The sequence below is a fragment of the Pezoporus flaviventris genome, unplaced genomic scaffold (genome assembly GCF_033815535.1).
Source record: "Pezoporus flaviventris isolate CSIRO_AGI_PZ_B2104156 unplaced genomic scaffold, CSIRO_AGI_Pfla_v1 ptg000002l, whole genome shotgun sequence".
In the NCBI taxonomy this organism is placed as follows: domain Eukaryota; kingdom Metazoa; phylum Chordata; class Aves; order Psittaciformes; family Psittacidae; genus Pezoporus; species Pezoporus flaviventris.
In genome coordinates this window covers 26,734,041-26,750,595 of record NW_026892550.1, presented here as the reverse complement: position 1 = coordinate 26,750,595, position 16,555 = coordinate 26,734,041, and the positions used below count along the sequence as shown (strand labels likewise).

The 16,555-nt window shown below is 44.0% G+C and overlaps 1 protein-coding gene across 1 annotated transcript in view; it reads right to left on the bottom strand.

Annotated features, from left to right (window-relative positions):
• Positions 1 to 16,555, bottom strand: part of PAICS (phosphoribosylaminoimidazole carboxylase and phosphoribosylaminoimidazolesuccinocarboxamide synthase) — a 39,204-nt gene that overhangs the window by 2,116 nt on the left and 20,533 nt on the right. The window contains exons 9-18 of the mRNA XM_061445193.1: positions 16,088 to 16,420; positions 7,460 to 7,666; positions 6,630 to 7,402; positions 6,462 to 6,510; positions 5,493 to 5,690; positions 3,060 to 3,238; positions 2,189 to 2,368; positions 1,985 to 2,098; positions 614 to 697; positions 330 to 510 (exon numbers count right to left, since the gene is read on the bottom strand). Of these exons, the coding sequence (XP_061301177.1) occupies positions 330 to 510; positions 614 to 697; positions 1,985 to 2,098; positions 2,189 to 2,368; positions 3,060 to 3,238; positions 5,493 to 5,690; positions 6,462 to 6,510; positions 6,630 to 7,402; positions 7,460 to 7,666; positions 16,088 to 16,420 (2,298 nt within the window). The remainder of the gene's footprint in view (positions 1 to 329; positions 511 to 613; positions 698 to 1,984; positions 2,099 to 2,188; positions 2,369 to 3,059; positions 3,239 to 5,492; positions 5,691 to 6,461; positions 6,511 to 6,629; positions 7,403 to 7,459; positions 7,667 to 16,087; positions 16,421 to 16,555) is intronic.

Sequence of the window (16,555 nt, the reverse complement as noted above, 5' to 3'; positions counted from 1 at the left end):
GAAGGACTGGCATCACTAGCAAGATGCCACAATTGTATTAACATGATCAAGTATCAGGCAAAGTAGTTCTGGTACTGGGACAAAAGCAGATATTAAGACTTTGAGTAATGGAAGTTGTGGTTGGGCAGCAGGACAGTATGTTACTCCATAGTTGCTTAGTGCACTCTATAACCTGTCATTATGTAATTAGCAAGCGCAGAGCGGCATTGTAACAGCTTGGTGTAGCGTGTTACAAAGACATGGGAAAATCCCCCACAAATGCTCAAGTTGCCAACTTGTTCTTGAACATAACACCATTTCACTCCAAAATCAGTAGTTCTGCCACTTACCTTCGTATTCGGCTTTGATCCTCAGGGTTTCATCCGGCCCTTTGTGAGCAGAGGTCACTCTTAACTCACATGGAATTCCAAAGGTTGCACATGCCTTTTTTATCTTTTCACAGTGACTGAGGTCAGAGGGAGATCCCATCAGCACCACAACTCTACCTTGGCTCTTTGTTTTCAGAAGCAACTAGGGAAAAGAGTGAAGCAGGACAAGAAAAAGAAAAGCAGTGAACAGGCTTGAAGACATGAAGTTACCAAAGTCTAGATATATTGTTCATAAAAATGGGTACCTCCACTCTTTCTGCAACCCATTCAAAGTTTCTCTTAACCATTTGCAGTGCTTCAGGAGTCACTTCTTTCAGGTCACGGTAGGACTGAAAACAGGAAAAAAAAAACAAAACAAAAAAAAAACCCAACCCAAACCCTTCAGGTTAATGTGTTTTCAATACACAAAACACTCATTTTACTACCAGAGTTGATAAGAACACCCCAACTGACGTATTTATTGTAGTGCCTAGCAGTTCCACAGGAATGAGAACAGAGAGTGGTACAGATACAGGAAAAAACAGATATGGAAGTAAGGAACAGCTATTTAATGAAGAACCATTCCAGTAGGCGTAAACTCCCTTCCACATAACAATCCATGGCCATTTGAAACCTGAAAGGTTTTTAGCCACAACGGTATTAAGGTTTTGGAAGCATCCTGAAAGCTAAGTTTAGGGAGACATATAGCCCTTTTAAAACTAGATATGTACTGACATGCTTGCCCGCAATAGCACTGCATTAGGCAGCCCAGGTTCTGCATGATGTTATCGGGTACCTTGTTTTAGGGAGACGAGTGAAGGTATTGTCAGAGCAATTCATTCAAGCATGCAACTACATAATTCAGGTAAAATAAACAACAAAGCAGTTCTGCTTCCTAATTTAAAAGTAATACCCCTCCTCCCACACAACATATCATTTAAAGTCTTCCCCAGTGGCTTACAGCCACTTTCTCTACAGAGTCTCCATTACTAATCTCAACAATTGCTGCAGAAGCAGGAGCATTCACAAACCAGTTCTTTCACAAGTACTTATCTGGTAATTCAGAAAGAGTTGACAAGTGTAATGGCAACAAGTCTAAATACAGGACACGCTTTATTTCAAACTTATGTTTGCAGCCTTCTTATGTGGACACAATCTGTTAGTAACACTTGGAGACATTGAATATTGAATTCAAGCTTAACCAAAATAAATCATGAAGAAAACCCTCCTGCAGATCCCTCTTACATATTGCCAGATCTCTACTAGTATAGGACACCACTCTGGATAAACAGGAACTTGGAGCCAGAGCTGGGAACTAAAGCTTCTATTCCTTTTACCAATCTGTTGTCCAACTATTTTATCATCTGCAAAACTGGTGAGAAATTCTGATTACTCCTGGAAACAATAGCTCCAATCAGTACTGCTGTTGAGCATTCCTACCGAAGATATATAGGCAGAGGATTTTTTCCTACCATAAGCCACGTAATAAACTATTTAATGAAAACAGGATTGGCAGGAGGTACCCTACGATAATCTTATCTAGAAAAAGCCACTCTGAAAGCAAGTGTTTAACTGTAGGATTTGCTTTTTTCATTCTCCTTCCCAACCAACTTAGAAGATAAAAATTAACACACTACCTGTTTGTCCTTCTGCTGGCTTCTGTCTCCTGATGGCCACAGCCTCCATGAATCATTATCAATAACATCAGCAAGAACGATTTCTTTTGTCAGAACATTAACACCAAATTCAATCTAAAAAGACAGGAAGAATCCTACTTTAGGAACCATACAGTGATATATTTCCTGTCAGAACCAGGACTGTGAGAAATCAGATTCTTGTACCTTCAGGTCTACGAGAGTGCAGTTTTGAGGCTGCCATGATTTTTCCAAGATCTCAAAAATAGCTTGAGTAGAACGAGCCATGATATCCACTTCAGTCTGGCCAATAGTAAGTCCAGCAAAACAGAATTTTGCTTCAATTATCTGCTCTTCAGACCACTGTGGGTCATTAGCAGCATCATCCTGTTAAGAAAGCAAACATATACATCATGTAATTTAAGCTTGCAATAAGTAGGAAAATTACTATGAGAAGACAACATATTTTGTTTTTCAACAACAAAAAATACAGACTTTAAACTAGTCTTTTTTTATGAGTAGCACTAAAAAAAAAGGGACAGCAACATTGAAGACACTTGGCTGTAACCCCTAAACTTCTTTAAAAGCTCTGAGTTTGGACAGTGCCCCAGGAGTGACAGGGTACACCACAAATAACACTTCAGGTCACAGTTCACAAGACACTTCCTTCAGCACATACTTCCAAAGTAGTTCAGCATCCTACATGAGCAGCTAGCCACTCACCATGCAAGTACCGTTTAATTTCTTCAAATATATTAACACATCAGTTGTAACAGATGTGTTAAGTTTATGCCCCAAAAGCCCTTATACCTTATAAATAAGGCATTTTTTTCTATTTTATACAGTTTGGTTTGTTACTCTTTGATGGGTCTGTAAGCCAGTATTATACTATGCAATTTAAGACAAAACAGCTATTGGATAAGGATGCAAGAAAACATTAGGATGGCAAAATCACCAATACTAAGAGGATTGGTGAGCCACTAGCACGGTTTGCTTTATTTGTTTGCATTTGAAATGAGATAATGCAGAGTTCTAGCTCTGTTTAAGTTTCATTAACATCACAGTAAAGGAAACTTACCTTGTAAAACATCTCAATTTTGGGTGGATAGAACTTATACCCTTCTTTAACACCAGGGTTTCTTTTGAGAAAGGAGCCAGTAGCAATTCTTCTGCACACCCATTCAATTGGGATCATTTCACAGTGAGCTGCTATAAATGCTGTGTCACTCTGTTTCCTGACAAAAGCTGTTTTGATTCCTAAGTAGAGACATGCCAGTTTAGTTCCATTACTAGGCACAGTCCACAGTTGAAACAAGAATCACAAACATCTTTATTCTAAGTACCACTCAATCTTGTTCATCTCTGGACTTACACGACATACTGTATCTCTTCAGGGTGTCTTAAGCCCACTCTGGCCTTGCAAAAAGAAATCACTGCAATTACCTTCTGCAAGTCATTAGTTTTGCCAATTTAATCCTACAGTGTTTGCTTGTTGCTCAGAACCTTGTGCTCTGGTCAGAAATCCTATTCTTGCAAATAATTATCACATAGCTTAAAAAAAAAATAAACACCAAAACAAAACCCACAACACACCTATTCTTCACAATGGTTTGCTTTTAAACAAAAGTTAGCAGCAACCAAGTACCCAACCATGGCAAGATGACTGCTAAGCCTACTTGGCATCTGCCAGAAACAGAAGACAAACGAGCTGTATCCAGTCAAACCAAGAAGCTCTACTCCATACCACTTTCGGAGCCATGAAAGAAGAATTGAAAGTCTTGAAATACAGTACTACCATTACCTCAGATTTTGTTGCACTGCAGAATGAATTATCAGCTGCACATTAAGACACTGATAAATCCAGGCATTAAGACCCCTGCATGGTTTACTACTACATTTTTCATCAGTACAAATGCCTGCTTTTGAAGGCCTGACATTAGCTCTATTATAAAAGGAGAGAAACTTTAACAGAACTTTGTAAATCATCATCTTTGAAAGAGTAGGTTAAGAAGAGTTGCGAAAAGCAAACAAACTACTTCCATGATAAGGCATTCACATTATCTGCCTTTTACGCCAGTCAAATAAGCAAACTGGAGAACCACCCAGAAACTTCTTTTGTTGCCTCAAAATGCAGCGGTTGTTTACTCTGCATGTTTTTCCACAGCACATGAAATTACCAAGCATAAGCCATTTCGGGATCTTTAAGAGGTCTACAAGTATGGCTTCTTGACACTGAAATTCCTGTCTGTAGGATATTAGCTATTTTGAATTGTTACCTTATCTATTGTTCTGTAATACTTAGGCAAAACATTTCATTAACTGCTCCTATATGAAAACTGGTAGTTATAGTCAACTGCAAATATAATCAGAAATAGCTTGGAGGCTTCTCTATGCTGTATGCACAACAGGCCTCCCAAGAAAGCCAGTGACTGAGAATTATACTGAATGATTTGATGTATCTTTGTCTCAGCCCATATTTTAAAGAACTAATTGCACAGAAATATAGGTAGATACAACCTCAAAAATCATCTCTCTTTGCCACATATTACACATGCTAGGACTTTACTGTTTGTCTCTCTGAGAACCATTACTACGCCGTACAACAGATAATACAAGTTTTAAAGTAACTCATCTGGTACTTAAACAATGCTTGTGCAAATGCTTTAGAGTGCACCGAGCACGCAGCTATAAGCATCTTAACCAAGTTTACTGGCGCCTGTATTGCAGTACTGTTTGCAGCTCAAGGTAGTGCAAATTCCTCTTTGCAACTTGCAAACTTCTCAGTCAAAGACACTTCAAGATGCTTTGTCAAAGCAAAGACACTGGCTCCATTTTTGGAAGTGTGGCGCAAAACCTGAGTGACTCAAGTTAGTTACATACTCCACGGAAGCTCACTTCTAGCACCAGAAACATTTTGAGCCTCTTAACGGAAACATTACATTCTCCGTAACATTCAATACAGACCAATAAATGCGGACCACATTGCAAATGCACAAGTGTTTAAGTACAAAGTGTGCGGAACCTTTATAGGTTATGATACAGCATAAACAACTGAGGGGAAAGAAAAATGTTGTAAAAAGATACTCTAATTTTAACATTCATACACAAGTTTCACACAGCTTAGTCTGCTAGTGCCACTCGCTAGCAGTGACTTGTAGGCAGATGTAAGAAGAACGGCGAGATGCATCCAGACAAGGGAACACGGGGGAAGGGAATAACTGACAGAAATAGAGGGGAGCATGAAGGGTGTGTCCAAAGAAGAAGGAGTTGTTGCAGTGTTATCTGTTACTGGAAAATTACTTCGGATACTCTCATGCTACAAATGAACAAGTCACCCATCCAGCTCTGCAGTCCAGAAGGAAAAGCGTAACTAAAAACGAATAGAAGAGACACTAACCCCCTTCTCCCCGCCCACAACATCAGAGCTTCAGGGCAGGATACACAGAAACACCACCGTTTTCTAACAAGATCTGTAATACACCGGCATGTTTTATACCTTTGAAATACTTACCAGATTCTTGCAGCAACTGAAACACACAGCTAGTTGTTGTATTAGAAATGGCAGCCTTCCCCTCCATTCGGTCCTTCCTGGCCGCATTCCCCGCTGTTATTTGGTCTTTTGACTGCATGAGAACGCATCCCGGCATATCTGGCAGCTCGAACACTTCTTTTGTTTTACCTTCATTAACTTTTTTACCAAGTTTCAGGTCTGAACAAGTAAGTAATGGATGAATGAACAAAGTTTTAGATTGAAATAAATGCTTTACTTCTGCAAGTAAGCCCACCAAGTTCGCATACTTTGCAAAGCGAGACCCAGCAGGACCCCGTGCTGCAGCCCGTGAGCCACCGCCAAGCCCGCATGTACTGGCAATGTGATGAGGCCTCCCCCCGCCCCCGGACAGCAAGGGCGAAACAAACGCTCAACGCTTCTGCTCGCAGGACTCCGGCGCCACGAGAGATGCGCAGGGAACGTCGGGGCAGCTTCCCACTTGGAGCAGCGAGCTCTCCTCCTCCGGCTGCGCTCTCCTCCGCACTGGCACGGGTTTTCACTCGCCGCCGGCGGTCGGGAGGTGCCGCCTGAAGTGAGGCGGTGCCGCGGGAAGCTGCGCCGCTTTTACCCGGTACTTTGATGTGGTTTAGCTTCCGGACAAACACGAGGCTCGGGAAGCAGAACCGCAGCGGCCCGAAGCACCCTCCGCCCGAGGATAGAAACGCTCGTTTCGAAGCGCTCGCCCGCTCCTCCCGCGGGACAGGGGACACCCGGTGCCCCCTCGGGCAGGGTCGCGGTCACCCACGAGAAGAAAACAACCCAAAGCAAAGCTCTGCGGAGGAAAAAAGCTCGCTCTCAAGGAGCTACACCCGAGCTCGGCTGAGCGGGCACCTGCCCCCCCCCCCCGGCAGCGGCACCCGCCGACCCGTCCCCCGATCGCTCCCGGCTCCCCGCTCTCGCGGCATGCCCTGCCGGGGGACACGCAATTACCTGATGCTGCGGGGGCCATGGCTACGGCGGCGGGAGCGGCAGCAGACACCTAGGGCACAGAACACACACTCAACACACGGCGCCGGACCCCACCGCCGGGGTAAGAAGGGGCCGGCGGAAGGGGCGGGCAGGAGGGGCAGCGGCGCCTCCCGCCAATCACCGCCCAACGCGCCCCTCTCCGCCCCGCCGCGTTCCGCGGGCGAGCCCCGGCCGGGCGCCTTCCTCCCAGTGCAAACACGGCCCCGGCCCCGGCCCCGCTTCCCGGCCAATGCCGCCCCGAGGGCGAGCCCCCGCCTTGCGGCGTGCGGTGGGCGCGGGGCCAGGGCCGGGGAGGGTCCCCCCGTATGTAAATGAGGGAGCCCGCCTCGCCAGGCTACTGCCGGCCCCGCGCGGCGCTGTTGGCTGCGCGCAGCGCAGGCAGGAGCGCGCGGGAGCCGCCGCAGCGGGAGAGGGACCGGGGCCGTCGAGCGGGGCCGCGCCGCCACGTGCCGGCCGCGCCATGGAGCTGGAGGAGCTGGGCATCCGGGAGGAGTGCGGCGTGTTCGGCTGCATCGCCTCCGGTGTGTGGCCCACCGAGCTGGACGTGCCCCATGTGATCACGCTGGGGCTGGTGGGGCTGCAGCACAGGTAAGGCAGTGAGGGGGCACGGGAGTCGGGACCGGGATGGAGAGGGTCACCGTCCCAAAACACCGGCTCCGCAGCGGGCCGGGCCGCTGCGGCTGCCCCGCGGTGGTCGGGGTTCCGCTTCGGCATGTGCAACCGGCGGCGGCAGGAGCGGGGTGGGAGGCGAGCGGCGGGGGCCTGTCCGCTCCAGAGCGTCCCGTCCCTTCCTCCTGCTCCGCTCCGGCCGGGAGACCCGGCAGCATCCCTTTGGCGGAGAGCAAGGCATGCCCCGCCGAGTCCCGGGCCGGCATCGCCGACGGAGCCGCTCTCGGACGTGCCTTGCACCTCACCCGCATCTCATTTTAAGCGGCATCCGCTCCTGCCGCCGCCCGCACGTGCGCGCGTCCCGCGCTGCCCGGGAACCTCCGTGCGCGCAGCCCCCGGCGTGGCGGCGGGGATGCGCCCATCGCCCAGTCCCAGCCCCGCCGCAGCGGTGACAGGCAGGCGCTGACCTCCCGCCGACGGCGCGGCATGCCCGGCCGGCATTCCTGGCGTCACTCGGAATGCTCGTGTGAAATGTAGTTCACACACGTCGGGACTGCCTTGGCGCAGTGGTTCTCAAGGCTCCTACTAGCCATAGTTATGAATCTTCAGCACCATGGTACAACGAAACTTTCTTCTACCTGCCATGTCTATGGCGATGTGAAACAGACTAGGATAACTGGGAACGCAGAGCTGCAAAATGAAGTTTGGGTTCTGCTTCCCTTTGGTATTCAAAGTAATAATGGTATGCACTGACATATGCTGATCGTTTTCCCAGGGGTGCCAGAAGGGGATTTTGCTCCTTGTTGGGAACACATGCACGGCCAAGCCCGCACACACAAGCTATGTAGAACATGCAGTGCGAACACCTGTACCCTGTGCTTAACTTCCCACTTGTAATCACGTTGCCGACAGCCTTTGGAGGTCCGAGCTTCTCCTGGGTACCCATGCAATGAATAGATAAAATGATAGGTTCTTTGTATTTCTGATGTCACAGACATGCTTTGAAATGGCTTTGGTCCAACAGCAGAAAATAGTTTACATTGAGATTTTCTGTTTATTGCAACCAACTTTCATATACTTTCACTGGTAAAATCCTGCATCCCTACATGACTCTCATATACTAAGACTTCGGGTTGCAGGTGTATCATTCATAAACGATATATATTTGCCAGTGTCCATCAAAAATGTTTTTATTGGGAGAGATAGAGTTGCAGAATCCAAGGAAAAAAAAAGCCTAATGAGACTAATTAAAAGTCATTTTAGGCTGCACCATTTTTCTGGAAAAAAATCTTACCTCATTTGTGCTTACGCAGACATTGGTGGGCCGAGAAAATAAAATGATTGATGTATTTTCATTACTCTGCATCTTCTTATCTCAATTTTCATTGCAACCTTATTTCATGATTATTGTTTATTGATGGACACTTGACAAGTATATTTGATTTCCATGAGCTGTTTAATATCAAATATCCCCTATGGAGGACACAACTGTAGACAGTAATGCCACTGTTGCAGTTGAAACTGTAAGCAGTTCACCAGTTCTATGGCAAGATGCACACCTAAAGGCATGCACACGCTACCTCTGATTCTGATCTTAGAACTCAGTAACTGACAAAACTTATAAGGGCTGCTTTCTTAGAGGCATAAACTTGATGACACCAAGCTGTGTGGTTCGGTTGATACCCTGGAGGGAAAGAATGCCATCCAGAGGGACCTCGACACACTTGTGAGGTGGGCTGATGCCAACCTCATGAAGTTTAACCATGACAAGTGCAAGGTCCTACATCTGGGTTGGAGCAATCCCAGGCACAGCTACAGGTTGGGCAGAGAAGAGATTCAGAGCAGCCCTGTGGAGAAGGACTTGGGGGTGTTGGTAAATGAGAAAATGAACATGAGCCGGCTTCAGTGTGTGCTCACAGCCCAGAAAGCCAACCGTATCCTGGGCTGCATCAAAAGGAACGTGACCAGCAGGTCGAAGGAGGTGATCCTGCCCCTCTACTCTGCTCTCGTGAGACCTCACCTGGAGTATTGTGTGCAGTTCTGGTGTCCTCAACATAAAAGGACATGGAACTGTTGGAACAAGTCCAGAGAAGGGCCACGAGGATGATCAGGGGACTGGAGCACCTCCCGTATGAAGACTGGCTGAGGAAGTTGGGGCTGTTCAGCCTGGAGAAGAGAAGGCTGCGTGGAGACCTCATAGCAGCCTTCCAGTATCTGAAGGGGGCCTATAGGGATGCTGGGGAGGGACTCTTCATTAGGGACTGTAGTGACAGGACAAGGGGTAACGGGTTAAAACTTAAACAGGGGAAGTTTAGGTTGGATATAAGGAAATTCTTTCCTGTGAGGGTGGTGAGGCACTGGAATGGGTTGCCCAGGGAGGTTGTGAATGCTCCATCCCTGGCAGTGTTCAAGACCAGGTTGGAGGAGGCCTTGGGTGATATGATTTAGAGTAAGGTGTCCCTGCCCACGGCAGGGGGGTTGGAACTAGATGATCTTAAGGTCCTTTCCAACCCTAAAGATTCTATGATTCTATGGTTGCATCTGTGGAGTGACACAGTCTATTCAATCAGGTATACCTTTACAAGCCCTCGATAGAACTCTATTAAATAGGTGAGATGTTAATGTTCCCATTTCCTTCTTTGATGTTTTATCTCAAACCTTTTTGCATTTTCCCTGCTATGAGGTGTAGAAGGGGTGGCATCCCTCTCAGGCAGTAATAGGTTTTAGCATTAACTGTACCTGTAAATTGCATTAAGCCCATTTTTTTAAACTTAAAACCCAAGAAGTGTCTCTTAACCTTATTCTTTGAAAAATAAGTAAATAAGTAAGAGAGGAATGGTAAATATAACGGTCAGTTCCAATTAGGCTTAAGTCACTAACAGAAGTTTGATTGGCCATGACAAACACAGTCCTCAGACCTCACTTTGGAATTAGTAAGAACATTTAGGTAATGATTACTGGCCTTAGATACTCACAGCATGTTCTTTTATATGCAAATTAGTCCTGTGCAATAAAATCGACTTAGAGAATTTGGCCCTTAATTCATCTTAGATTTAAAAAATTAGGATGCTCAAGCATGGCATTGTGTCAACCTGCATTTTTTAGATGACTGGTTTACAAAAAAGAGGCAGCTGTGGGGAACATTACCAGTTTCTAATCTTTGAAATCTTGTCTGCATAAGTAAAGATCCAGGGTATTTGTTACATGCCACAAAAACATGCAGCGTAAATTCTTTGTGCTTTATGTTCTGATATAGCTGGTAGCAGCAGCGTGAAGGACTTTGCTGTTTCTGATAAATGGCCTAAAGTGAGTTGATGCTTTGTATTACAGTGTTAAAAAGATAATATGGCACTGGAGAGATGTACTCCAGTGGGGATGCTTGTAACTGAAAACTTGAAACTCTCTGTGCTGGGTCAAGCCACCAAAATACTGAAGAGGCATATTCAGTGGCATGTGTTTGAGCAGTGCTCATTGTTTCACCAAATCTATTCTGCATGAAAAATGAGGGTGTATTTGTAAGCAAGGTTCTGGAGTGGGCCCGGAAGTAGGTACATTGTGAAAAATAAGAGACAGACTTGGAATTTCACTATCCTGACATAAACAACAACTTTAAAATGTGTGTACGGGTGTAGTTTTGGTTGGTTTTTAAGCAGCTGCTAGGTTGTTGAGGCTTAAATTCATAATCTTTTGTAGCAGAAGTTAAAATGTGGCTTTTCATTGGCTTTAACTCTATAATGGTGAGCTATGAATTAAAATGAAAACCGATATATTCCTACTCACAGGCTAATTAAGGCCTTCCACACACTAACAACATTGTACCAGTTTAACTTGAGACCATTTCAAACTGATTCTCATTTGATTTTAACATTTTACAGCTATGTTAGCAGTGAATTCTTATTATGACTGAAACCTATAGCTAGCACTAAAGCTAATGCTGCTACTCTGGTGTCAACATTAACAAGGCTTAAAAGTGGATGTTCTAAAACATCTTTACAATTTATAAGCTAGGGAAGAAAGCCACTGTAAATCCACTAACAGCATGCCAAAATAAAGTCTGGATATTGGTAAGGAAACAACTTTCTTGGGGGTGGTGAAGGAGGAGGAGTTCTTTGACTTACAAATCTATTAAACGTCATCTGAGTCCTTGACCAGGACAAATTTGCGAAGTTAATCTTGGAACAAATGTGATTTCTGTTAACTTTTTCAAAATTCCCTGGAAAATGTTTGGCAGTAATACTATGTACTGAAACCCGAGTGTATCCAGCTTTGTACTGGTTCTTTAAAAAGGCCTTTATAAGGTCTGTTCTGTGCAGGCGGAAGTCCTGTTAAGTGAGGGAATACTCCTTGTTCCACCTCAGCTGGGTGAATGTATGAAGTTTATTATGAGAATCAATGTAAACTTGGGGGGAGGTTGGCCAGCATGCTTTCTTGATGGCTTCCCTATAGCTGTCCACTATTAAACCTCACACAATAAAACCCAAATAATCACCAATGTAAGTTAAGAATTTTTACTTTTCTTTCAATCTAGTAGAATTACCGGTTGCTTCCCATTAGCCATCCTTCCAAATAGCTACCCTCAGTGTAGCATAGTGAAAGTGTTTATCTAAATTTTATATGCAACCGCTTGGGTACAAAATTGATATTTAAAAAAAGCCATTGAGCAAGCTACTGGTAATCCTGTCTTACAACATGAATCTTGCACACAACAAGTTTGAAACTGGAATAGTAGTTGGATGGGAATTTTCTGAGGGACATGGATATGCTACAGGTAATATTCCTGATAATTTGGTGTGTGACATATTTACCTCTTCATTCTTTTCATCTCAAGAACCTGAGTTTAGCAGATCCCCAGTCCGTAGATGCAAGAAGTGCAATGTTAAATATTATCTAAATGCCAAATGTTGTAAGTAACCATATTTCTATGGAAATTCTCTGTGGAATATACTGGCTAAGATGTATGCATAGCTAGTGACTGAGTCTGTCTGCTGTTTTACTGGAACATTCGTGCTGTATGTACTGTTAAAATGCTCCCCACTTTCAGAGACACTGAACACACTATCTTTTAGTTCTGTCTTGGTTTACATTTACAGGCCATTCTGTGCTGCTAGATGCTGACAACCCAGTTCAGTTACATGCCACAAATCTCACTCCTGCAGGAGGAGGGGGACCTTTTTGTTCTGGTGAGCTGTTATATTGGCTCAGTTGTTTTACATAGCTTCCTGCAGGGCTCAGGTTCCTGCATGTGTGTTTTCAGAAAGCCAGATTTCTATTTTACCCAAGCTCAGGTCTCTTAGATGTACATGTCACAAAATGCGGTTTGGTATCAGCTCTTATCTCTGGATGTAGAGAAACCAACAGGAATGCGATAACATAAGGACTGGAAAAGCCAGGAGGGAAGTGGTGCCAAAATGTTTGTGCAAGAGGACATTTCGGAGACAGCCATTATGTTTATTGTGGCCAGCAGACATCCCATTACATTAACCTAGCCACAAAATTGGGTTGAGACTGTTTGTTCCTCTTTACATTGTTATCCAAGATGGCATGATACAGCTTCCAGTAGTTTTCACAAGCTGTGTTGGCTTGTCAGCCCATACCTTGAATGTGAGCCTGTTGCCTGGAGGGAGGGTTGTACACAGCATGGGAAGTCCATGCTGGGTAGTTCAGTTCAAATAAAGCTGCCCCAGCTGCTCTGTGCTATGTAAAAAAGGTAAGGATTGTTTAGAGGGGCTTTTCATTAGGCTAGTTTTAATTTAAATCAGTTCTGTCAGTTGATTAGCCACTTGCCTATGTAAGCTCTTGTGCCAGCACAAAGGAGGCCTTACCGCTGGAGGAGGAACAAATGAGTGAGTCTGCAGGGAGAGTCTTTTAAGCTGACAATGATGCTGACAGTGCTTGTGGATCCACCAGCAATGCAGGCATTTCTCCTCCCTGGTGCTAATTCTCCATGCATTTGGCCCAAATATAGTTTGGTCTACCAGGAAATAATCTAAATGGGGCATTCAGAGGACTTTCCAGGGTAACAGCCCTATGAAAGACATGTAAAGTGGCCCATTCATCTCAGTGAATGTGTGCTTTAGAGAAGAATGGAACTTTTTAGTATAGGTTAAGTGTGGTGATTGCTTTATTTATCTGCATACCTCAAAAAAATCAGCATTGTCATTTGCAAATGGCAGAGGAGACAGACTTGCCCTCAGTTATCTGAACCCCTCCCTGGTAATAGTGCAGATATTTGAGGAGAGAGAAGAGCAAAGATCTGTTTTTTAAAGGATTGTTTATCTTGACATCACTGCTTGGTGTTGGTTTTGATTTTTAAGTTGCACCATTTTCATGATGTCATTCATACTAACATTTCCAGGAGCAGATACATAGAAACAACTTGGTCTGGCCTTTCTGCTAAAAAGGAATCACATTTGTGGATCTGTGTCTAAGAAGGCCTGTCCTCCCTAGTTCTTTCGTCCTATGTAATGCTCTCAATATAACCGTTTAGCATGGCTCAGATGGTGCCCCAAGTTCCATTTAACTTTCCCCTAAGTGTGCCTAAACTATCGTGTGACTGTAATGGATGTAAAGCTTTATCAGAGCAGAGCCACAGCACAAGCTGAAGTGGATATAAGAAATACCCTGGAAATAAGACTTGGATTAACTACTGCTGGTTTTGAAGGGACTTTTTTTGATAAATCCTTCACTAGCAATCCCATAGATGGCTGTCAAAAGCAGACAGACCATACCTGTAGACAGTCGGTATTCTAAATGCGCAATATCCATGTTATTTTTATAGCAAAAAGTAACATGGAATGGTAACTACAACTGCAGTGAAGAAAGGTTGTCTTGATGCCACTTTATCCATCTCAGTGTCCTACATATTCAAGTAGATGATTGTTGTCTGTATAAATGGGAGTAGTGCAAAAATATTGGATGGTACCAAATGCCCATGCACTTGACATCTCTTACCATCTTTGTCCAAAAATAAATGTGAACAGAAGGAAAGAAGAGTTGCAGTGGAATCTCACACAAAGGGAAGTCCACCTTTTTTGGGTATTTGTCAAGTAACTTCCACTCTCTGTAAAGGTTCTTGAGAAAAAATACTTCCCTTGGAAATACGCTTGTGTTCTTTATTTTCTGTCAGTTCTTGCTTCACGTCTATGTTCTTATGAACAGTTTACAAGTAGAGAGTGCAGATATGCGCTGCGATTCTCTGCTCTGACTTACTAAGAATTTATACAGTCCTTTTGACTCAGTGCTTTTGTGCAGTTTCCATCTGAACAACAGCATTTAAAACCAGATACATATTTCTTGAAGGATCTGCTTATTCTAATGAATAAAATAAGTATTTTTTATTTTCTGGAAGAAGAGAAAGCTTTTTGGGGGGTGTTTGTACTGAATGACAGAAAAGTTTTGGAAAGATTTGGATCCTTGTGCATCACTCAGAATGTTAAGGGCAGGTTGTCTTTGCAGTACTAACTGCCTCCTTCAGGTTAGCTTTTCTTCTGAGAGGGCAGCCACGCTGCAACAAAAGCAACCTTTGAGGTGCTCAAAGGTGGGCCTAGCACAGCCAAGAACATGTGGGGCTGCTACAACTTACACAGAAAACCATTTGCTTTTTTTTTTTCCCCAGCTGGACTAGTCTTGTGTCAGGTTAGTGAGCTGAATTGGTTTATAGAGGATCCAGCAAGCTTTGAATTGCTCAGAGAGTAGCATGGAGAAAAGGGGATCTTCTTGTTGCAATGAGTTATCAAATCAATTTCAGTTTTGCACTCGTGGAACTGAACAGGTAAAGCAGAACATGTAAGTGATCCATATTATTTTCAGTACAGTTATTTTAAAAACTGAAACTGTATGTGCATGTCACTGTAAAAATGAACATGATTTAAACCCTATAATTTTCTAGGGATCTTTCTCTGACTTCTCTGCATTGTTTTATGAATGCTAGTTAAGTGGCAGGTAAAATCTGCCTTGGTGGAAATTATTTAGCTTCATAATATCGCTTATAAAAAATTGACAAGAAAATAATTACCCTTCCAGCAGGAAACAAGGCACTGTGTCAGTAATATTTTTGTGTAACATTTTGTGAAGAGCGACTTGGATGGAATTTAGGCCTCTGTGTATAAAGAGATCTGTCGGCTGTTGCTGCTGCAGTAAGAACTTGACAATTTGACTTCAGTTGTGCCCTTGTGCGTGCCCAGAACTGACCTAACTTTGGCAGGGCTGTGTAGATATATGCCCAGACATGACAGAGATCCAGAAATGAGTTGTTCTGCTTGAACACACTAAAAGAAACCCCTTGAAATGCATGCCTTGCAGGCAGTACAGGCTATAGAATACTTAGACAATCACAAAGTAGCTGCTAGTAGGATTTTGCAGAGTAACAGTTATGGCATGGCATTTGTCACTTACTGTGTCATTGTTCCCTGCATTGGTTCTATGTTTTCTAATACTTCATTGCTTACTGGGCCAGGCAGACCCCTTGCCCAACACAGAACAGGGACCAGAACTCATGCCTGCACCTTCTAGGTGGCCATCAACACTGTATACTTTCTGACTTACTGAATTTTCCAGTTCAGTGCTGCACAGCACCATGCCTTCAGTGGGCAGCTGGGGATGGTCCCCCACGCCAGCATACACAGAAGGAGCAGCTAGGAGTGTAAATGCTGATAAAGGAATTAAGTGTTGCATTTTCCCCACCAGCCTTGCCTAACCAAAAAGAAGTTCTCATGACTTTGACTGTTTGGTTAATTGCAGAGGACTTACTTGCTAGGAAGGTCATAGAGATGGTAATTGGAAATGATGGGATGCAGTTTGAACTGTACATGTTTTCTTTATCAGTCAGTGTTAGTTTCTTTCCATTAAGCCTGTTAATTATGCCAGTAGGTGAGCCAAAGCATGTAGGTAGAGGTTATATCTTTTATTAGACTGACGTCACTGCTAAAAGATCATAGTTAAGGATTATGATGGGAACTCATATGTTGTTTTAGTTTATATGACAGAAGGTGAATATATTAAAGGGGAGAAAGCATACACCCATGTGGGTGATCTACACTGATAAATATGTCTGTCTAATTTTCTACTATCTGAGAGAATCTCTTTGCATGCTAATTTAGTTAAAAAGTTCATTAAACCAACCTGTTGTATGGCTGATGGATCAGCATACCGCTGTGTTCTGTTGAGGTCTTGCATTTCCTCCTGCTTACAAAGCCTTTCTAACAGTAACTTTTTGCCTTCTGTTACTGTGTGCACTCTCTCTGTTAATAGCTTTTGGAAGTGGAGTATGGCGTTTTCAGAAGCACTTTTCTTAAGTGGAACAGGTGACACCTCTGTGGACAAAAGCAAAGCATGTAGTTAGAGTGCGCAAGTCAATGAACTGCTGACACTGACATTTAGCTAGATTCTACTAATGCTGTCCTTCTGTTAGCGTTTTTGGGAGGCCTTGCCAGGTGTTGTGTAAGGGG